At 43.5% G+C, this 24,019-nt stretch overlaps 1 protein-coding gene and 1 pseudogene across 3 annotated transcripts in view; one reads left to right on the top strand and one right to left on the bottom strand.

Moving 5' to 3' along the window:
* Positions 1 to 1,105: 1,105 nt before the first annotated feature.
* LOC100386501 (ubiquitin-ribosomal protein eL40 fusion protein pseudogene) lies at positions 1,106 to 1,595 on the top strand (annotated as a pseudogene).
* A 6,459-nt stretch (positions 1,596 to 8,054) lies between these two features.
* Positions 8,055 to 24,019, bottom strand: part of PDS5A (PDS5 cohesin associated factor A) — a 157,734-nt gene continuing 141,769 nt past the window's right edge. For 2 of the 3 annotated variants that reach the window (XR_013533134.1, XM_078367370.1), the window contains 2 exons: positions 20,697 to 21,049; positions 8,055 to 10,688 (listed from right to left, as the gene is read on the bottom strand). Coding sequence is in view for 2 of the 3 variants with exons in the window: in XM_078367370.1 (XP_078223496.1) it covers positions 10,685 to 10,688; positions 20,697 to 21,049 (357 nt within the window). In the remaining variant the exon portion in view is untranslated. Of the gene's footprint in view, positions 10,689 to 11,584; positions 11,785 to 20,696; positions 21,050 to 24,019 lie in introns of those variants that run through there. The other variant, XM_078367369.1, reaches the window with a different exon arrangement.

Genomic DNA, 24,019 nt, shown 5'->3' with positions numbered 1-24,019 from the left:
GCTGGAAAGTGAGTGTGTTGCATTTTGTTTCCACAGAGAAAAACGGAGCCTGCCTCAAGAGGTAGCAGTTGTGGGGAGGGTTCCCCAAATACAAAACAGGGGTTCAGGTATTGGCTGGGCAAGGAAAGATGAGAAAGTTTTCTGTCCATGTGGCCTCTTGGAGGCTGAGCTCTGTGGGAATGTAACTAGAAACTGGAAACTAACCATGGCTCAAGAAAGCCTGATGCAGGCACAGAGCCTGGAGCACCGATGCTGCACTGACCAGGAACAGTGGCGTCTGCTGCCTGAGGCTGTCCCTGCTGGGGACACCCATTCTGCTTGAGCAGTTGCAGCGGCTGCGGCTGAGGCTGCGAGCAGAGCAGGTGAGTAGAGGCGGACCATGAGGAAGCTCTGGCTGACAGTCCTTATCTTCCCAGAGCTCAGTCGAACTCAGCTGCCCATAGAGACTTCCCAAACAGAGAGCAAGAAGCGGACTGGTTGTCATGAACACGTGGGCCTCTGGTTACACAGTTTTTTTGTGCCTTTGCCTTATTTTAAGGGCAGTCCTGTGACCATGAGTGTGTGGAGGAAACTATTTCAAGATCTTTATAGCCAGGCGGACCCGGTGGCTCACGCCTGTAATCCCAGCACTTTGGGGTGTTAAGTTGGGTTATCACTTGAGGTCAGGAGTTTGAGACGAGCCTGGTCAACACAGCGAAACTCTGTCTCTACTAAAAATACAAAAATTAGCCGGACATGGTGGCGGGCGCCTGTAATCCCAGCTACTCAGAAGGTGGAGGCAGGAGATTCACTTGAATCCAGGAGACAGAGGTTCAGTGAGCTGAGATTGAGCCATTGCACTCCAGCCTGAGTGACAGAGTGAGACTCCATCTCAAAAAAAAAAAGATCGGCCCATTTTATTTTCTTGATTTCCTTAGGACTTTGTTTGCTGAATGCATACATGCAGGGAGCAGTAACCAATAGGTGGCATCATCACAACGTCCTCCTGCTATCTTAGGGTTATCCATTTCTTCTCCCACAGTCCATCAACCATCAAGGTTCAGAGAGACTCCTGCTGTAGGCCTTTTAGTTAAAAAAAAAAAAAAAGACAGGTGGCGGCCGTCGTGTGGCAGATGCAGAGATGCAGATCTTTGTGAAGACCCTCACGGCCAAGACCATCACCCTTGAGGTGGAGCCCAGTGACACCATTGAGAATGTCAAAGCTAAAATTCAAGACAAGGAGGGTATCCCACCTGACCAGCAGCATCTGATATTTGCCGGCAAACAGCTAGAGGATGGCCGCACGCTCTCAGACTACAACATCCAGAAAGAGTCCACCCTGCACCTGGTGCTGCGCCTGCGAGGTGGCATTATTGAGCCTTCCCTCCGCCAGCTCGCCCAGAAATACAACTGCGACAAGATCTGCTGCAAGTGCCATGCTCGCCTGCACCCCCCGTGCCGTCAACTGCCGCAAGAGGAAGTGTGGCCACACCAACAACCTGCGCCTCAAGAAGGTCAAATAAGCTTCTTCCTTCCTGGAAGGGCAGCCTCCTGCCCAGGCCCCATGGCCCTGGAGCCTCAATAAAGTGTCCCTTTGGTTGACTGGAGCAGCAAAAAAAAAAAAGACAAAAAAATAAAAAATGTTCAGAGAGACTGTGAGCCTCTCCATAACCTCTGAAGCAGGAAGCGCTTCACACTGCCTGGGTTTCAAGCCTATTCTGCCTCATTCTTGCTGGGTTGCTTTAGGCTTAATATTTAACTTCTGTGAGCCTCCGTGATGTGTGAAATGGGCCAGGCATGGTGGTTCACGCCTGTAATCCTAGCACTTTGGGAGGCCAAGGCGGGTAGATCACCTGAAGTCAGGAGTTCAAGACCAGCCTAGCCAACATGGCAAAATCTTGTCTCTACTAAAAATACAAAAATTAGCTGGGTGTGGTGGTGGACGCCAGAAGTCCCAGCTACTCAGGAGACTGAGACACTAGACTCACTTGAACCCGGGAGGCGGAGGTTGCAGTGAGCCAAGATAGCACCACTGCACTCCAGCCTGGGCGACAAAAGCAAAATTCCATCTTAAAAAAAAAAAAAAAAGTAATGGACATGAAACCTGGACGTGTTGGCTCACGCCTGTAATCCCAGCACTTTGGGAGGCCGAGGTGGGTGGATCACCCAAGGTCTGGAATTCGAGACCAGCCTGACCAACATGGAGAAACCCGGTCTCTCCTGAGAATACAAAACTAGCTGGGCATGGTCTCACATGCCTGTAATTCATGAGACTGTCTCATAAATAAATAAATAAAAGGAGGCCCTCCCACCTACCCTAGTAACCAGGAAGGGACATGCCCTGAGTCACCAGTCAGGGAGCTCCAGAGCTGCGAAGAGGATCCACACTGGAGGGAGAGGCAGTGTCCACCCTGGACCAGCCTTCGTTGGTGTAGAACCGGTTGACTGTGGAGGAGGCCAAAATATTTTCCTGCTTAGGAATTTAATCCCAGTTACTCGGGAGGCTAATGCAAGAGAATTGCTTAAACTTGGGAGACAGAGGGTACAGTGAGCCGAAATGGCGCCACTGCACTCCAGCCTGGGCAACAGAGCAAGATTCCATCTGGAAAAAAAAAGTTCTTCAGACAACAAACACGTCCTTGCCATTTCCATGAAAAGGTAGAATTACCATGAGATTTCAGTTTACAATATTTGAGTTTACAAAAATTTTTTTAGGCAATCTCCCTCTGTCAGCCAGTGGTATGATCATGGCTCCCTCTAGCCTCTCGCTCCTGGGCTCAGGTGATCCTCCCACCTCAGCCTCCCAAAAAACTGGCACTACAGGTGCACGCCTGCCACCATGCCCATGTACATTTTTTTTTTTAAAGAGTTGGAGTCTCACCACGTTGCTCAGGCTGGTCTTGAACTCCTGGACTCAAGCAGTTCTCCCGCCTTGGACTACCAGAGTGCTGGAATTACATGCATGAGTCACTGTGACCAGCCTACTTAATCTGACAGTCCCCATTTTACAGGCAAGGAAACTAGGGAAAATTTAGCACCTCGCCAGCTTTTATGCAGTCTTTGTGAATGTTTTCCTCTGAATCAGCTGTGGAGATTGAGAAACGTTTGACTACTATGTTGTGTGGATGCCTTGTCATTAAGAGAACTTCCGAGTTGTGTATGTGTGGCGAGAAGGAAATGAAGACCTGTCTACTTTTAATATCCCCAGTGAGTCACTGCTTCTAAAAAGACACACCCTGCTGCTCATTATAAGTTCTCATGGGCAGGCCAAGCTGCCAAATGGGCAAAAAAATGCAGAGACCATGGCCTCCTAGGTCTGGCCTACATCTGAAAGTCAGGTAAAGTTTTGGGGTAACCAGTATTTTGCTTTTCAGCTGTTAGCCTGAGGCGGGTTGCAAAGGGACAGACAGCTTCTCTTTCAGTCCCTGCAGTTGACTTTCCTCTTAGAGGAGACTTTCCTCCAGATACATCCACAAGGAAAAACTGTCAGGGTTTTTTGGATTAGGGGTGGGGGGGCCACCAGGGTGTATCTCTTCAAAAAGGCTCTGAAAGACCAGGTGTGGTGACTCGTGCCTGTAATCCCAGCACTTTGGGAGGCTGAGGCAGGTGGATCACAAGGTCAGGAGTTCAAGACCAGCCTGGCCAACATGATGAAACCCTGTCTCTACTAAAAATACCAAAATCAGCTATGCATGGTGGCATGTGCCTATAATCCCAGCTACTCAGGAGGCTAAGGCAGGAGAATCGCTTGAACCGGGACCCAGGAGGCAGAGGTTGCAGTGAGCCAAGATTGTGCCACTGCACTCCAGCCTGGGCTACAGAGGAAGACTCTGTCTCAAAAAAAAAAACAAAACAAACAGGCTCTGAGAAATGGGCTCTTCCTGGGGATGCTGCCTTGCTTTGGAGGAGTTCACTAAACTCATAAGGTTGCACAGTTTGTCCAAAGAAGCCACGGGAATTACTGACACACCAGAATTTGTGCTTCGAGTGGGGCTTGACCCTCTGGACTACTGTGGACGGAGAGGTACGAGGGCTGGGGCCAGCTCTTCCGCAGAGCAACAGGGTGCAGGGAGGTTAGGAGTGTTGGTCGTCACCGAAACGGTGGCCTTTCCCCAGCCCTCAGCCTGGAGAGCCGCCTCCAGCTTTAGGTCCAGCTCCTCATCCCCTGAGGCAGGGCGGTTTGCTCAGGCCAGTCTCTTCTTTTTTTGAGAGTTTCCAGCTCCTGTTGCCCAGGCTTGAGTGCAATGGCACGATCTCAGCACATTGCAACCTTTACTTCCCGGGTTCAAGCTATTCTCCTGCCTCAGCCTCCCGAGTAGCTGGGATTATAGGCATGCGCCACCACACCCAGCTAATTTTGTATTTTTAGTAGAGACAGGGTTTCTCTATGTTGGTCAGGATGGTCTTGAACTCCTGACCTCAGGTGATGCTCCCACCTTGACAGGCGTGAACCACTGCACCTGGCCCAGTCACTTCTTTAGGCACCTCCTTGCGCATAACAGTTCTCAGAATTGGCCTTTACTGTGTAGAAAAGGTGGGGATTTCCTGCTTCTACGGCATCCATCAGGACTCTGAAGTCTGTGTCACCTGAACAGTTGCAGCTCCCTGTGTTACCTGCTGCCTGTGTTACCTCGAAAGGCACCCCATCTTGGTGTTTTTAATGTCTGCCCCTGGCCTCGTGCCTAGTCTCTACGGATTACATAAATGCCCGCAATGATGAAAAATGGCGACTTCCCATTTTCTAGTTGGCTTTTGCAGATCGGACTCAGCACTACGGTGCTCCTTACATGTCTTACTGACTTCTAGTTGTTTTTTTGTATTAGTCCATTCTCAAGCTGCTGCAAAGAACTGCCTGCACCTGGGCGCAGTGGCTCATGCCTGTAATCCCAGCACTTTGGGAGGTTGAGACAGGTGAATCACCTGAGGTCGGGAGTTCAAGACCAGCATGACCAGTATGGTGAAACCCTGTCTCTATTAAAAATACTACTCAGGAGACTGAGGCAGGAGAATCACTTGAATCCAGTAGGCAGAGGTGGCAGTGAGCCGAGGTTGCACCACTGCCCTCCAGCCTGGACAAGAGTGAAATTCAGTCTAAACAAAACAAAAACCCAAAAAAACAAAAAAACCTGCCTGAGACTGGAAAGGGGTTTAACTGATTCACATTTCCACATGGCTGGGGAGGCCTCAGGAAAGTTAATCATGGTTGAAGGGGAAAGGGAAGCAAGGCACATCTTACACGGAAACAGGGGAGAGTGAGAGCCAGGAGGGGCCACACTTTTAAACCATCAGATCTCATGAGAACTCCACTATCTAGAGAACAGCATGGGGGAAACTGCCCCATGCAGTCACCTCACACTAGGCCCCTCCCTCAACATGTGAGTATTACAATTTGAGATTTTTATTTATTTTTAATGATTTGGTTCCAATGCAAGAGATGAGATTTGAGTGAGGACAAAGAGCCAAACCATGTCACCATTCAAGCGTCTGCCGGAAGAATGTAGGGCTGTTTACTAAAAATAACAAGATTTAGGCCGGGCGTGGTGGCTCACACCTGTAATCCAAGCACTTTGGAGCCCAAGGCGGGCAAATCACCTGAGGTCGGGAGTTCAAGACCAGCCTGACCAACATGGTGAAACCCCATCTTTATAAAAAAAATAAATAAATAAATAAAAAAGAAAAACACATACAAAAAACAGGATTTATTCCAAATGACATGGTCCTTGCTCAAGAACAACAGAAGTAACCTGAGAATGAGGGGAGAAAGGTGCTTTAAGTTAGCAATCAGTATTGATGAAGAAATGTTTGAGAATCACCCCAAAACTGAAGTACTAATCAGCAGTCTGGCCCAGGCTCCTTAAAAATGAGACCTTGTATGTGTTTCTGTTAAGACTTTTTTTCTTTGAGACAAGGTCTCTGTCACCCAGGGTGGAGTGGAGTGGTGCGATCTCAGCTCACTGCAGCCTCTGCCTGCTGGGCTTAAGCAATTGTCCCATCTCAGCCTCCTGAAAAGCTGGCAAAACAGTCACGCACCACCACGTCTGGCTTATTTTTTAAAATTTCTGGTAGAGATGGGTTCTATGTTGCCTTGCTGACTTTGAAATAAGATACATGTAATAGCGAAATAAGTGAAGGTTATTATCCTCATGGGAGTGAAAAGTTGAAGGTGTGGTTTCTTTCAGTAGAAAGGTCCTTGATTCTGTACTCTCATTTCCATCTTCCCTGCCTTGCTGGCTTATAGCCAACTCCTTGTAGGAAATGCTGTCACCATTACCTAAGCAGGCTACAGAGCTGCTCGTCAGAGCAGGACAGTTTATGTGAGTAGCAAAGACAAAAAAAGTCTTGTCAATGGAAGTACTGGGGGTGGAAAGACAACCCCTTATTGGTAAAATACAAAACTAGTCATGATAGCTTTTCCTTTGAGACAGGGTCTTACCCTGTCACTCAGGCTGGAGTGCAGTGGTACAAATGGACACGTTTCAGGGCTTTATGAGATGGGAGTCTGGCTTTGTTGCCCAGGCTGGAGTGCAGTGGCACAATTTCAGCTCATGGCAACCTCTGCCTCCCTGGTTCAAGTGATTCTCCTGCCTCAGCCCTCCGAGTAGCTGGGACTACAGGCGTGTGCCATCACACCTGGCTAATATTTTGTATTTTTAGTAGAGACGGGTTTCACCATGTTGGCCAGGCTGGTTTCAAACTCCTGATGTCAAGTGATCCACCCACTTCGGCCTCCCAAAGTGCTGGGATTACAGGTGTGAGCCACTGCACCTGGGCTATTTATTTTTGAAATGGAGTTTTGCTGTTGCCCAGGCTAGAGTGCAGTGGTTCAATCTTGGCTCTGCAACCTCCGACTCTCAGGCTTAAGTGATTCTCCTACCTCAGTGTCCCGAGTAACTGCAACACCACACCCAGCTGACTTTTGTATTTTTGATAGGGATGGGGTTCACCATGTTGCCCAAGCTGGTCTTGAACTCAAGCTCAAGTGATCTACCTGCCTCGGCTGCCCTCCCAAAGTGCTGGGATTACAGGTGTGAGTCACCATGCCCGGGCGTGATAGCTTTTTTTACCTCTCATTCTGGTCACCTTATCCCAGATACATTTATGTAATCCGCTTGCTCTCTTGAATTTGTTATAACACTATATATGAGTTTCATAATAAAATGTGTAAGTTTCAAAATTTGCAATGAATAGATGAACCATAGGCCAATATGAATAAAAGGCTGCTTTTTTTTTTTTTTTTAAGATGGGGTTTCACCATGATGGCCAGGCTGGTCTTGAACTCCTGACCTTAGGTGATCCACCCACCTCGGTCTCCCAAAGTGCTTGGATTACAGGCATGAGCCACTGCACCCGGCCTGCTTTTAAGTTCTTAGGTTAAAAAAGTAACCTTTTGGCCAGGGCTGGTGGCTCATACCTGTAATTCCAGCACTTTTTTAGGAACCTGGGGCAGGACTGCTGCAGTGAGCCATGATCATGCCGTTGCACTCCATCCTGGGCAACAGAGTAAGATTTCATTAAAAAAAAAGCCACCCCCCCAAAACCAACATCTTGTTTGGAAATTCCAAATGTCCCTCAAAATTTATTATTACACTATGTTCTTCCTTAGTCACTGTGAACTGCATCAGAGTACGCAGCCAGGAAGTTTAAAGGTGGCTTTTAGGCCAGGCGCGGTGGCTCAAGCCTGTAATCCCAGCATTTTGGGAGGCCGAGGCGGGTGGATCACGAGGTCAAGAGATTGAGACCATCCTGGTCAACATGGTGAAACCCCGTCTCTACTAAAAATACAAAAAATTAGCTGGGCACGGTGGCGCGTGCCTGTAATCCCAGCTACTCGGGAGGCTGAGGCAGGAGAATTGCCTGAACCCAGGAGGCGGAGGTTGCGGTGAGCATCATGTCATTGCACTCCAGCCTGGGTAACAAGAGCAAAACTCCGTCTCTAAATAAATAAATAAATGTGGCTTTTGATTTCTAATTAGAATATTCAGACTCCAGCATCTCAACAGAATATATGCAGAGACATTTTACCAACTTGCGACATACCAGGGATACATGAATATTCAGGGCTCCACACTACTACGTAATGCTGCATTTCTTGGTTTTATTTGAAACAGTGCATATCTTTAGCATTTTATGGTAGGATTTTACACTTGTCATTTACACAAATTACAAGGTTCTGCTTCAAGTTTTTAAAAAAAATTTAAAAATTCAGCCCATGTGCAGCACAAGAATATGCAAAACTACTTTACATTATACACACTTTTTATCAAAGGAGATACAAAATTCTGGCTTGTAGTTTTAGACAAATACAAGAAGCTTCAAACTAGACACAAAGGGTTAATATTAATTCTCAAATATAAGTCTGCACTTTTGTGTTGTAGTTCTCTGAGATGTGAATACCAAATTCCTAAGGGATTTTTGTTTTCCTTCAAAAAGGAAAACTAAAACATTTCCCGTAAACAAGTCCCTCCCCATGAGCTTGATCTCTCTGCAGTCCTACCCTTGCTTCCCTTAGCGCCAGACACTTGCATCACGTTACAAAATCGGGGTGGGCCATTTACATCACACAAGGACCATCAAGTAACTCGTCTCTTGCAAAAATCTAAACAGGAATATACTGATGCAGATAGTTCTGCTACGTTTTAATATGATGTCACACTTGGTAATTAAACTGTGATGTTGGGCAATTAATCAAAGGGAGGAAGAGCCAAAGGCCCCTATCAATGCACTTTTTGTTGGTGACACGATGGAAACCTTAGGAATCAAGTTGTCTGATGCTAAGAGAACTTTAAACTCTTTCTAAATGTAACACACCTACTGCTTGCTTGAGGGACTTCTCTGATACTTATGCATAGATACTCTTTTTTCAGCATGTTGGAGGCAACATTTTATACTTTCTAAAGGGTTCTGAAGAGGCAATAAGGAAGAGTAGGGCTTTTTCTGCCCCTGCAAAGGTATCGTTTTCTATCATTGGTATCCATTGTTCCCTAAACATCTTCTGAATACCTGAATGTGTGTGTATATGCATATTTAAAATAACTACCCATTTTTCAGTCAAGCAGTACACAGCCAACTCTTGATTATCTATGAGAACGTAAGTGACATTTACTCTCAAACTTCACTCTACAGAATCATCCACCTTTGAGGCGCTTCATTGTTTCTTCTATATCCCATGTAAACGAACTACAGCCTATCAAGACCAAGTCATAACACAAATGTTGTTTGTTCCTTTAACCCATGCTAGGGATGAGTAAGAAAATGAAGTCAGCACATTCTGCCAGGGCTTTGGGGATGACCCTATAGTGGACAATGGGGGAGGACCGAACTCTGGTCATGAGAAAAGACAAATTTCAAGTTCCTCCGGAATCAGGTTTTATATGCCTTCTTTATTTTCTAAGTTTATGATTACCAAAAAATTAAAAACCTGAGGCATAGTCACTATTTTATATAGATAATGGAGAGTTGACTGTAATCATGTTATGACTTCAGCTCTTTAACATGAAAAAATTCACAAGCATATGATAAAAAGATTAAAAAGACTGCCATATGACATCTAGAAGCATTTATTTTATGCAAAAAACTTAAATATGATTATGTGTACACAAAAAGTGCACACATCACCTATGCTGAACAACGCCAAGAAACATAACATATTGATGCAACAGTTTTCTAAAATAAACATAAAAATGAGCCCAGACCATCAGACCAAAGCAAAACACTTATTTCCCAATAGCACAATGCTGAAAATTGACAGCAATCCTAAAACACCTCCAGCTTTCCTTACAAAGCTGCCGAAGTCCAACTATTTTTTAAAAATTGACTTTTTTTTACATTATTAATAAAAATCTGGTGACAAACATTATAAAACCAAATGCTGGACAGTCTTTACTCCTTTAAAATTCCAAATATTCCAACATAATCACAGGAGTAAAAACCATTTTAAAGTGATATGCTTTATGAAACAAACAACAATATGTACATTTATTGCAAATTATATTAAACTAAAATGAGGGGAAGTCAAAATATGAACTGTTTACTACTTGCAAATCAATATAATTTTAATTATTTTCTCACTCTGATAAAAATCAGAAAGCAACATTTATAAAATTGCCACCACATCACTTTTCATAGCAGGGAACCGAAATCTGTACATCTCATTTTTGCAGAAAAGTAGGCAGGCAGAAAGAATTATACATAAAAGTTTCCAAAAGGAAAAACAAAGAAATATTTGATCTCTTTTCTTTTAAAAAATTAATTCAGTAGACTTCTATTTCTTCCTGTGTAACATGGGAATTCCTGGCTCTAAAATCGATGAATTTTCAGTGTCAGTGTAAAGACATCTTGTTACTTTAAAATAAAAACTGCAGCGTGAAATTAATGGTGTATGATGCATTTAAACTCCAGATAGGCAGGAACTGGAACCAAGTGTTAAGCAATTTGCTTAATTATTGACTTTTCGTAAGAAAAGTCTAGGGGAAGGGGGAGAACAGAGTTGCTTTTAGCCTCTCTCTCAAGAGTTTCTGCTGTACATTTCCATCAGAGGACTTGTGGTCATGTGAAAAGGAATAGTTTCTTTAGTTTTCAAGGCAGAGAGTGTGTGTTCTGAAGTGAGCTTCATTTTCTGTTCAGGGACATTTGTGAATCCAAGTTTTTGCAGAAGCTGGAGCCTGCTTCTGTTTGGCCTTCATTTTCTCCCTTTGCAAATGCCTTTTTACCTTAGGAATAAGAATAGAATGAAGTTAGAAAAGATGTGGAGAAGATACAAACCAAACTGAAATGATTTCATTTCTATACCTGTTATTTAAAATCTTTATTAAAAAAAAAAAAAACCTTAAGCATCAGGGTCTCAATCTGTCACTCAGGCTGTAGTTCAGTGGCATAATCATGGCTCACTGCAGCCCCAACTCCTGGGTTCAAGTGGTCCTCCAGCCTCAGCCTCCCAAACAGCCAGGACTGTAGGCACACACCACCATGCTTGGCTAATTTTTAAATTCTTTGTACTGACAGGGTCTCATTATGTTGCCCGGGTTGATCCTGAACTCCTGAGCTCAAGTGATTCTCCCGCCTTTGCTTCCCAGAGTCACTGGGATTATAGGTGTGAGTCACTGTGCCTGGCATGTCATCTAAAATCTTAAAAAAAGATTTTTCATTTTTTTTTCTCCTAAAATTTGGTTTAAAAAGCCTTTCCCTAAAGTATATAAAAACAAAACACCAATAAAGTTTTTGTTTTCAATGATTTAGTACTGCTATCCAATGCCCTATTTACTATTTATTTGAAATAACTATAGCTTTTAATTAATATTTAAAAAAATATTATGGAAGAAAAATTACAGGACACTATGGCAAAATGAATTTGTAAGCAGGAAAACAACTTTCAACTCCTGAACTGGATAAACATATACATTTTAGCATACTAAGTAAGCCCCAATAAAACCAGGAGGAAAAATTAGCTTTTTTTTTTTTTTTAAAGAGATAAGGAGGAATTCTCCATTCATCCCATTTCCCTAAAAGGAAGGAAAATTCTCATCCCTGGGAGCATGGGACAGGACCTCTTTCTCACCTCCTCTCACCTACTCCTCTTTGGGAGGAGGAGGAACTCATCTCACAGATGAAATGGGGAAAATAAAGGAGCATGTTGGGTTTGGCTTCATTTAGATTTGTTCCTTTGCCCTGAGAGGGGCATTCTGGTTTGTCTGTGGCTGTTCAATTCAGAGGCAAGGTTGCCTTAGCAGCCCAACTTGCCTAATTCACTCTACACTTTTAATCAGCCTGATTAGTAGTAAGACTGTCTCCTTTTCAACAATTTTACATCTGGAAGAGAAAGAAAGATATATTTCCAAACTCCTCTACTACATACACATTCTATGAAGGTAACAATGCCAAAAAATCTAAGTGATTATTACAGTTCTTACAGGGACTATTAATTAGTTATACTATTTGAAGCAATTTTAACAATATGCTATTGAAGAATTCTTTACAAGCTGCTGCTACACCTTCAGGAAGCTTCCCTTTCCCAGCCCTGAGTCCTCTGTATCTCCTGGGCTGCTCTCTCAGACTTTTGAAAGACCCAGGTCACTGGAAGAATCTCCTGGACTTGATTCTATGTACCAAGATGAACTGCCATCACTGCAAGCACTTGGATTCTGAAAAATTTCATGTTATTTTGAGAAAAATTCACTTGTTACTGAAAAAAACATTCATATTAAACTAAAATGTAGCTGTTTTAACACATGAAGATACACAGAGGATATATGCTTAAGGGTTACTTTAATTTTAAGATATGAACCCACCTGGGAGGAAACCTCAATATACAAATGAGACAAAAACTCCGTAACTTCTTTGCTTAAGAAAAACAAATTCTAAGATCCTTGAACACTCCCACACTAAGCATGCTAAACAAACCATGTTAATCCGAAAACTAGAAACTCATAGTCTGCTATCCTACAGATACTCTCTTTAAATTCAGATTCTTGGCCGAGCATGGTGGCTCACGCCTATAATCCCAGCACTTTGGGAGGCCGAGGTGGGTGGATCACAAGGTCAAGAGATCGAGACCATCCTGGTCAACAAGATGAAACCCCGTCTCTACTAAAAATACAAAAATTAGCTGGGCACAGTGGTGTGCACCTGTAGTCCCAGCTACTCGGGAGGCTGAGGCAGGAGAATTGCTTGAACCCAGGAGGCGGAGGTTGTGGTGAGCCGAGATCGTGCCATTGCACTCCAGTCTGGGTAACAACAGCGAAACTCAGTCTCAAAAAAAAAAAAAATCAGATTCTTCGGAAGTCTCAAAGTTGAGGCTGTTTTTCCATTGATGTTTATTAACAAACTCATCTTCAAGGAAAAATTTGGCCTTAAGTGTAAGCAAAACATACTGACGAATCAGCAAATCTACTAAGAACATATTTTCTTTTGAGACGGAGTTTTGCTCTTGTTACCCAGGCTGGAGTGCAATGGTGCGATCTTGGCTCACTGCAACCTCCGCCTCCTGAGTTTAAGCAATTCTCCTGCCTCCTGAGTAGCTGGGACTACAGGTGTGCACCACCATGCCCAGCGAATTTTTGTATTTTTAGTAGAGACAGGGTTTCACAATGTTGACCAGGATGGTCTCAATCTCCTGACCTCGTGATCCACCCACCTCGGCCTCCCAAAGTGCTGGGATTATAGGCGTGAGCCACCGCACCTGGCCCTAAGAACATATTTTCAATTCAAAACATTGGGAACTGTTTTCCCTTTGAATGACAGCCTTAACACAAAGAAGCAAAACAAGTGAACTAAACTACTAAAATGATGATCATTCCTTCATCCCAAACTCAGAGAGCTGATACTAATGTCCATCTAATACTGTCTCCTGACCACAGTGCAAATCGCTTTTTATTGATTTTATTGGGTGAACTGAAGGAATTTTCTCAAAAGGAGTAAGTCCAAATGGAGCCCAAAACATAAACAGGAATACTCAGTGAAACCAACATAAATGCAAGTAGCTGAGGGAATGTATTTACCACAAAAATCCAAAGGGATCTAAAAATTCTAATGTTAACTTTACAAGTTAAAATCCCCAGCATCAACTCCCAGATAAAACTGAGGCCAGTAGCTTTTTGCATATCCTCTCTGTTTTGGTGGAAGAAAATATCCCCGAACCAATAATACACCATTTGGGTAGAAATCAAGGTAAAACTAATCATTATTGACCTAATCTTATGAGTAAAAACCTAGTAAAAGGAATTCTGCAAGGGTTAGCACTGGCCCCACGTTAGAAGTTATGTCTGTGGTATTAAAATGGCTCTAGAGGTCAGGTGTGGTGGCTCATGCCTGTAATTCCAGCACTTTGGGAGGCCAAGGCAGGCGGATCACCTGAGGTCAGGAGTTCGAGACCAACCTGAACAACATGGAGAAACCCCATCTCTACTAAAAATACAAAATTAGCTGGGTATGGTGATGTGTGCCTGTAGTCCCAGCTACTCTGGAGGCTGAGGCAGGAGAATTGCTTGAACCCAGGAGATGGAGGTTGCAGTGAGCTGAGATCTCACCATTACACACCAGCCTGGGCATAACAGTGAAACTCTGTCTCAAAAGGAAAAAAAACGGCTGGGCGTGGTGGCTCACACCTGTAATCTCAGCATTTTGGGAGGCCGAGGTGGGCAGATCACGAGGTCAGGAGTTCGAGACCAGCCAGGCCAACATAGTAAACCTGTCTCTATGAAAAACACAAAAATTATCCAGGTGTGGTGGCATGTGACTGTAATCCCAGCTATTTGGGAGGCTGAGGAAGAAGAATTGCTTGAATCCAGGAGGCAGGGGTTGCAGTGAGCTGGGATTGCACCACTACATTCCAGCCTAGGTAACAGAGTAAGACTCTGTCTCCAAAAAAAAAAAAAAAAAAAAAAAAGGCTCTAGAAGCTTAAAACATCAGAAATCTATCCAAAAGAGCTGAAGATGAAATGAAGTAATGAACCCAAAGTGTAAACTGTAGTTGGCATATACTAGGGCCTCAAGCAAGTGAAAGGTGTGGAGAATCATGCAAGGTAACAGAAAAGACTGATAAATTGGGCATCTGAAGTTAGAATGCAGGGCCACAGAGAAGCACAAGGGTGCCAGGCCTTATTTATTAAATAAAACCCAGGGCTGAACTTAGTGCAGCAATCCAGGTAAGGCTCCACAATGTAACCTCTAAGGAGAGCTGATTCTATCACTCTGGGTTCATCTGTAGCTCAGCGATGTGTTTGATTGCTCTCAGGTTTGGCACTTCTCTGTCTTCTCTTACCAGTTAGTTGGTTGAAACTGTAATGATATAACCTTAACAGGATGATTGTCAATCAGGTCTCTGGAAAATGCAGGTGGAATGTCAAATCACTCATAGGGAATACTTACAGTTAATGAGAGCTATGTTTAGAATCTTGTAGCAAGGTGGAAGCTACAGTTCCACATGAAATACAAACAGTACTTTCAGGATTCTGACCATTCAACTGAAGGACAGTCAAAACATCGGCTGAATTACTATCAATAAACTTCTGTTTTAATGTGTTTATTTTGTATTTTAGCAGTAAATACACACTAACATGTCTCCTCTTACACATTAAGAAAAAGAGTTCGAAATGGTCACAGTTTAAAAGTGTTTCAGGCTGAGCGTGGTGGGGTTCATGCTGTATTCTCAGCACTTTGGGAGGCCCAGATGGGTGGATTGCCTGAGCTCAGGAGTTCGAGACCAGCCTAGGCAACATGGTGAAACCCCGTCTCTACTAAAAATACAATTGGCTGGGTGTAGTGGCACACACCTGTAGTTCCAGCTACTCTGGAGTCTGAGGCAGAAAAATGACTTGAATCTGCAGGAGGAGGAGGAGGATGCAGTGAGCCAAGATCACACCACTACACTCCAGCCTGGGTGACAGAGTGAGACTCTTGTCTCAAAAAGAAAAAAAAAATTCAAAATACTACATAAATTAATAAATTAGAGGAGAAACATAGCTGCAACTGCCACTGTGAGCACTATCATGAGGCAGATAATAAGTGACAGGCTGGGATCTTAAGCCATGCCCTGCATAGTACTAGCCAAGTAACCTGAGAAAGGTCCTTCCAGGTCTTCTTTTCCTTACTGTCAATACAGTGTGGTACTTGCTTCATAATGGATGTTGGCAGGTCAGATATCTGCTCATAAAACATTTTCTAGTATTACTACTAATACAGATGCCAGACACCCATCACTCAGGCTGGAGTACAGTGGCACCATCATAGCCCACTAGAACTATCAACACTGAGGCTCAAACAATCCTCCCCCAGTCTCCCAAGTAGCTGAGACCACAGATGAATACACCATGCTTGGCTAATTTCTTTTTACATTTTTGGGTTAGAGACAGGGTCTTGCTGTGGTACCACATATTTGAACTAATATTTGTTATTTTTATTATTTTGAGACATAGTCTCACTCTGTTGCCCAGGCTGGAGTGTACTGGCCTGATCTTGGCTCACTGCAACCTCTGCCTCCCAGGTTTAAGTGGTTCTCCTGCCTCAGCCTCTTGAGTAGCTGAAATTACAGGTGTGTGCCACCACGCCCAGCTGATTTTTGTATTTTTAGTAGAAACAGCATTTCACCACATTGGCCAGGCTGGCCTCAAACTCCTGACCTCAAGTGATCTGCTCACCAAGGCCTCCCAAAGTGGTGGGATTACAGGCATGAGCCACAGTGCCAGCCCATGTGAACTAATTTTCACCCCAGTCTTGTTCTTGGCATTGGGTGTTACATTCACTTCAAGTATGCCACTTTCAAGAACATCTGATCTGTCTCGGTTTTCCTCTTTATCCCTAAAATGCAAGGATTTTGTTTGCATGTACTACCAAAAGAGGTGAAAAAGATGATCTGGTCTCATTTAAATTGTGATTATTTCAAATAAACACGGCTTTACCAGTCCAATCCTGAAGACAAAATACAATCCAAGTAATTTAGCTGGGCATGGTGATGTGTGCCTGTAGTCCCAGCTTCTACGGAGGTTGAGGCTGCAGTGAGGCCAAGACTGTGCTGATGCACTCTAGCCTCGGTTACAAAATTGTGACTGAAAAATTAAAGTTGAGCAAACTTTCCACTCAATGGGTGTCAAAACCTTTGCACCCAGATCAGCAGCAGACAAGAGCAGAGCTTTTGATGGCAAGTCTAAACAAGTGGGATCAAGGTCCTGAAGCACTTGTTTCAAAGAATTGTAATGGGAACTGAAACACGGCTTTACCAGTCCAATCCTGAAGACAAAAATACAGTCCAAGTAATTTAGCTGGGCATGGTGGTGTGTGGCTATAGTCCCTGCTTCTAGGGAGGTTGAGGCTGCAGTGAGGCCAAGACTTTGCTGATGCACTCTAGCCTGGGTGACAGAGCAGATATTGTCTCCTCACACCCCTGAAAAAAGGGTACTAAGAGGTGAAAGTGGTCAAGTGGTCCAGTTAAAGGTCAAGGGTAAAGATCATGCCAACGGCTTTTTGGGATGCTCAAGGTATTTTTGCTTGTTGAGTTTCTGGAAAGCCAACAAATGATAATGTCTGCTTATGAGTGTTCTCACAAAGTCAGAGCTTTAGCAGAAAAATGCCTGGGAAAGCTTCACTAGAGAGTCTTCCTCTACCATGACAATGCTCTTGCTCATTTGTCTCATCAGACAAGGGTAATTCTGCAAGAGTTTCCATGGGAAATCATTAGGCATCCACCTTATAGTACTGGTTTGGCTCCTTCTGACTTTTTTGTTTCTTTCTTTTTTTTTCTTTAATAAAGACAGGGTTTCACCACGTTGGCCAGGCTGGTCTTGAACGCCTGACCTCAGGTGATCTACCCGCCTTGGCATCCCAAAGTGTTGAAATTACAGGCGTGAGCCCCCACGCCTGGCCTCTTTTTGTTTCTTAATCTTAAAAAATCTTTAAAGAGTGCCAGTTTTTCTTTGGTCAATAATGTAATAAATTCCCAAAACCCTGTTCTTTAGGGATGGGCTAAATGGCTTCTATCCTTGCTTATAAAAGTGTCTTGAGGTTGATGGACTTTATGTTGAGAGATAAAGTTTATATCTTTTTTTACCCCCAAAGTCTTGCTCTTATTGCCCAGGCTGGAGTGCAATGGCGTGACCTTGGGTCACTGCAACCTTCATTTCCTGGGTTCCAGTGATTTGCCTGCCAAGTAGCTGAGATTACATGTGCCACCATACCCGGCCAATTTTTGTATTTTTAGTAGAGACGGGGTTTCTCCATGTTGGTCAGGTTGGTCTTGAACTGTTGACCTCAAGTGATCCGCTCGCCTTGGCCTCCCTAAGTGCTGGGATTACAGGTATGAGCCACCACACCTGGCCTATATTTTTATCTTTTAACTCCAGCTTTCCATAACCTTTTTGAAGTGCCCAATTATTTGTATTGTGTACAATCATTACCACCATCCATCTCTAGAACTTTTTCACCTTCCCAAACTGAAACTCCATATTCATTAAAGTCTATTCCCGCTACCCTCAGCCCCAGGCTCAAGCAATCCTCCCACCTCAGCACCCTGAGTACAGGCACACAACATTATGCCTGGCTAATTTCGTATTTCATTTTTTATTTTTATTTTTGGGAAGGAGTCTCTCTCTGTCATCCAGACTGGAGTGCAGTGGCACAATCTCTGCTACTGCAACCTCCACCTCCTGGGTAGCTGAGATTACAGGTGTGCGCCACCAAAGGCGGCTAATTTTTTGTATTTTTAGTAGAGACAGGATTTCACCATGTTGGTCAGGCTGATCTTCTGACCTTCAATGATCCATCCACCCACCTTGGCCTCTCAAAATGCTGAGATTATAGGTGTAAGCCACCACATCCAGCCATAATTTAATGTAACCACCTATTGTCACTGAGACTAAAAAATCATCACAGAATTCTGTATTCTGAATAACATACTGCCCATTGATCTCAAAATTAACATATGGATGATCTCAAATGTGCCTTTTCACTCTGGAAAGAGAAGGCCAAATGCCATTTTTACTCCGGCATATGTCTGTTGTCTGTACTGTGTGATGATACTGGGGCACACAGTGTAGCTAAAAGCAAAGCAATGAATTTTACAATGCTGTAAATGAGAGAAGGTCCAACTGCTACTGAAAATGTTTTCAGGGTTTAAGTATGTATCTGTATTTTTTTGTTTTTATTTTTTTAAGACTAGTCAAGTGCAATAGTGAAAGGGGGAAAAGAGTAGAACAAGTAGTTCAATCTAACTGACCGTGAACAAGCAATTGAGATGACTCACTACCTTCGGACCAGCCGTATCTGTATATTTTAGTTAGATGGTAAAGGGACAGCTGATGGGAGGCATGATCAGGTGGCTTAGGTAGCCTGTGTGTGATGATTAGTACTTTTTTATGTAGGTGAAGACAACAATAGATCTCTTAAAACCGTTTAGAGAACTTTCGCAATCTCCAGGGAAACATTCAACTTTTGTATGACTGAAAATGTATGTAAAGGGGTAAGAAAACTATAATTCAAAACAATACTAACAATAACAGCTGGGCATTTATTTGTACTAGGCACTTGGCTAGGTGCTTTCTTTATATTTACTGATCCATTTAATTCTTAGACTAACCCTTTAAGATACATACTGTCATACTAATGAATAAAGGAGGCAGAGGCTCAATAAAGGTCCAGGTTTGAGAAGAAAGTCATGCAAAATTTGCCCCTAATACTAGCTTTCATTACTACACTTATTAGTTAATAAAAGTAGAAGTGAGTAGGAGTAACATGCTAGTAGTACTCAGATCAGGTTTGAGCCTTCTGGATCAGATGCTATGATAGATTATGAAAGGTATCCAGAGGGCCCTTAGAATATATGGAAATTTAATATGCCCAAATTTCAGAATATCATAAATAATGTTAATTTTTTTGGTTTTTTTCTTTTTTGAAGAGGTAGAGTCTAACCCTGTTGCCAAGGATGCAGTGTGTAATGGTGCAGTCTCTGCTCACTGTAACCTCTGACTCCTGGGCTCAAGTGATTCTCCTATCTCAGCCTCCTGAGTAGCTATGATTACAAGTGCCCACCCCACAACTGGCTAATTTTTGTGTTTTTAGTAGAGATGGGGTGTCACCCACCATGTTGGCCAGGCTGGTCTCAAACTCAGGAATTTAGATGATCCACCTATCTCGGCCTCCCAAAGTGCTGGGATTACAGGCATGAGCCACTGTGCCTGGCTGGACATTGCATTTTATAAAAATACTGAAGCAGGATAGTGGGGCATCCTGAGCTGATCAAAGCTGGGATGCTTTCCTAGAAGGAACTCAAATGCCTACAGTCTAATTGAGGGGTAAATTAGTTAGCTATGTAAGGAAAAAGGAGAACGAGTTAAGTTTTAAGGCCAAGGTGAAAGAAGCCACCTTCTAGATTTCCAGCAGGAAAAGTCTGAAATCTCAGCCCAAGAATGATCAAAGATAAACAGCTAGCTGGTAAGCTGTTTTTCTCTGGGCAGGGTGGGGAAGATGTAAGTTGTTGACCTGTGTCAGAATTTTTTTTTTTTTTTTTTTTTTTTTGAGACAGAGTTTTGCTCATTACCCAGGCTGGAGTGCAATGGCACGATCTTGGCTCACTGCAACCTCCGCCTCCTGGGTTCAGGCAATTCTCCTGCCTCAGCCTCCTGAGTAGCTGGGATTACAGGCACGTGCCACCATGCTCAGCTAATTTTTTTTTTTTTGTATTTTTAGTAGAAACAGTGTTTCACCATGTTGACCAGGATGGTCTCGATCTCTTGACCTCGTGATCCACCCGCCTCGGCCTCCCAAAGTGCTGGGATTACAGGCGTGAGCCACCGCGCCTGGCCGACCTGTGTTAGAATTAACTATAACACGAAGAATTAAAGAGTGGGACTTATTAGCAATTCACATTTTGTGACTGTTTTCTCCATTATGAGACCCTGCCTATATCCAAAAGGTAGCCCTTATTTTATGTAAAATTCTGCAACCACTTGAAAGGCACTAAGCAAAAGATTAATATCTGTCTTGTTAATAAAAATATAAAAATACGATATTCTAAATAAAAATTACACAAAGAAAAAAAGATCTTTCTTCAAATTCCTGCCTTAAAAGTGGAGGTTATGAGATAATAAACAGATACTATTATAAACTTACCCAGAAAAAGAAAATGCAGGTTTCACTCTGAAATGCTTAGGTGTTGGGGTAACTGGCACTAAAAATATACTAAGAATAAAACACAATGTCTAAATTCATACTTCAGGAAGAATTGCATACATTACCTTTGTAAGTCAATCTGTCTTTCTGCTGGTGCTGCCTTTTTGGCTACATCTTGCAGTTTGGGTGCTTTGGCATTACCTGCTTCCAAACCCCCAGGGCTCTCCTGACCCACTGCAGCTCTTTTCCTTCCCTTGTTAATAGGTTTATTTAGATCATCATTTTTGGTTGCATTGCCCTGAGATTCTGACTTGGGTCGACGTCCTCTCCTGGGTTTGGAAGGGGCAGGCGGTCCCGATTCGTCTACTTTCTCATCTGTTGTTTGTTGGATATTTTCTGTACCAGCTGCTGTTACTGTTCTTTTCTTTCCTCGGTCACTGCTGATGTTGCCCTGGGTAGCCTGATCAGAATTAATTTCCTAAAAATGCACAAAACAATTCTATAAACACAAATTCCTTAAATATTAATGAACTCTATTAGAGAAGAATGTTTTTAAAGTATTTTAAGGGAGTCTGGATTCGAGGACATAAGTGGGAGCCTTGCTTGAGCCCAGGAGTTTCACACCATCCCTGTCAACATAGTGAGACCCCATCTCTACAAATAATTTAAAAAATTAGCTGAGCATGGTGGCTCATGCCTGTAGTCCCAGCTACTTGGGAGGCTGAAGTGGGAGGACTGCTTAACCCTGGGAGGTTGAGGCTGCAATGAGCAGAGATGATGCCACTGCACTTCAGCCTGGGTGACAGAGGGAGATCTTATCTCAAAGTAGTAATTGCAGGCTGGGTGCAGTGGCTCATGCCTGTAATCCCAACACTTTGGGAGGCCAAGGAGGCGGGGGAATCACCTGAGGTTGAAACTTCAAGAGCAGCCTGACCAACATGGAGAAACCCCATCTCTACTAAAAATATTAAATTAGTTGGGCGTGGTGGCGCATGCCTCTAATCCCAGCTGCTTGGGAGTCTGAGGCAGGAGAATCACTTGAACCTGGTAGGTGGAGGTTACAGTGAACTGATATCACAACATTGTATTCTAGAACAGGCCACAAGAGTGAAATTCCGTCTCAAAAAAAAATTGCAATAATAAAAACATAAAGCACAAGTAGTACTTGTAAAATAAAGAAAATCTACTTGGTTTTGCTGTTATACTCCATCCAAATGAAAGGTTTGTTTTATTGATGGTATGCTCTAAAGAGTATTTTCAGAATTCTATATGCTATTAATGAGCATATCTAAGTATAATAATCTTTGTAGTTCTGGAACATGAAGTTCTTTAACTTGTCATCCCATTCTTAGCTGCAGTGAGCTGAGAACATGCTATTGTACTCCAGCCTGGGTGACAGAGCAAGACTCTATTTCAAAACAACAACAACAACAACAACAAAAACCCTACAGAAATTACATCTTTTACTGTCTTTCTGCTGGTGCTTTTACTGACATAATTCTAACCAATTAAAGAGAAATACAATCATCAAAAAAATTAGAGTTGGTCAGGCGCGGTGGCTCATGCCTGTAATCCCAGCACTTTGGGAGGCCGAGACGGGCGGATCACAAGGTCAAGAGATTGAGACCATCCTGGCCAACATGGTGAAACCCCGTCTCTACTAAAAAATACACAAAATTAGCTGGGTGTTTGGCAGGCACCTCTAGTCCCAGCTACGTGGGAGGCTGAGGCGGAAGAATTGCTTGAACCCGGGAGGCAGAGGTTGCAGTGAGCCAAGATTGTGCCACTGTGCTCCAGCCTGGCAACAGAGCAAGACTGTTTCCATAAAAAAAAAAGACTACATCTTTTAAATTAATTTTCATTTTCCCCAGAAAATATTCCCAGAAAGATGAGGAAAAATAAATTTCAAATCTTCATGTCTCAAGAAAATTTAGTTCAAGTTTCCAGGAGTAGCAATTTAAGTGAAAAAACCCAAACGTCAGTGTTTTACTTTAAAAACAATTTTTTTTTTTGAGACAGGACCTCACTCTGGTGTCCGAAGTGCAGTGGCACGATCTCAGCTCACTGCAGCTAAGGTCATTCTCCCACCTTGGCCTCTCGAGCAGCTGGGACTATAGGCATAAACCACCATGCTCAGCAAAGTTTTGTATTTTTTGTAGAGTCAGGGTTTCACCATGTTGCCCAGGTTGTTCTGAAACACCTGGATTCAAGCAATCCACCTGCCTCAGCCTTTGCAGTGTGTTAGGATTATAGGCATGAGCTACCATTACCATCGTAGAGTCTACCTTTATTTTTTTTTTTTTTGAGATGAAGTCTTGCTCTGTCCCCCAGGCTGGAGTGTAGTGGCACAATCTCGGCTCACTGCAACTTCCGCCACCTGGGTTCAAGCAATTCTCTAGCCTTAGCGTCCTGAGTAGCTGGGATTATAGACATAAGCCACACACCTGGCTAATTTTGTACTTTTAGTAGAGATGGGGTTTCACCATGTTGGTCAGGATGGTCTCGAACTCCTGACCTCAGATGATCCGCCCACCTTGGCCTCCCAAAGTGCTGAGATTACAGGCGTGAGTCACCATGCCTAGCTGTGGAGTCTACTTTAATGTTAAGCCTCACTTCAGAGAACAGATAATCTATGATAGAGCAAGTGTAAGATGGCCTGCAGGAACCGAACAGTGAAAACAATACACAAGGAATCAGAAAAGAAATATGCAAAGTCATCTTGGGCAATGAGGGCGACTACTGGACCTATCAGGATGGATCAACAACATGACCAAGTATTAAAACCTGGAGTAGGAACCACTTGTTCAACTGAATGTTTAATAGGTGTAGTGGTTCTTAGGCATAGATTGAGGAACAAAACTAACCTACATGAGGCTCCTCACATAGGTTAGCATGTAGGTAACTGATCTTTTTTATTTTATTTTTTGAGATGGAATCTTGCTATGTTGCTCAGTCTGGAGTGCAGTGGCACGATCTCGACTCACTGAGACCTCTGCCTCCCAGGTTCAAGCAACCATCCTGTCTCAGCCCTGCCAGGAGCTAGGATTACAGGAACATACCACCCCATGCCCAGCTAATTTTTGTATTTAGTAGGGACAGGGTTTTGCCATGCTGGCCAGGCTGGTCTTGAACTCCTGACCTCAGGTGATGCATCCACACTGGCCTCCCAAAGTGCTGAGACTATAGGTGTAAGCCACCACGCCTGGCTGGTAACTGATTTTTTAAAAAGTAAACACTAGCTTGGCATGGTGGCTCACGCCTGTAATCCCAGCACTTTGGGAAGCTGTGGTGGGCAGATCACCTGAGGTGAAGTGTTCAAGACCAGCCTGGCCAACATGGTGAAACCCCATCTATACTAAACACACACACACACACACACACACACAAGTACCCGGGCATGGTGGCAGGCACCTATAATCCCAGCTATTTGGGAGGCTGAGGCAGAAGA

The sequence above is a fragment of the Callithrix jacchus genome, chromosome 3 (assembly GCF_049354715.1).
Source record: "Callithrix jacchus isolate 240 chromosome 3, calJac240_pri, whole genome shotgun sequence".
Lineage (NCBI taxonomy): Eukaryota > Metazoa > Chordata > Mammalia > Primates > Cebidae > Callithrix > Callithrix jacchus.
The sequence above is the reverse complement of the archived record's forward strand: the minus strand, read 5'-3'. Positions and strand labels throughout refer to the sequence as shown.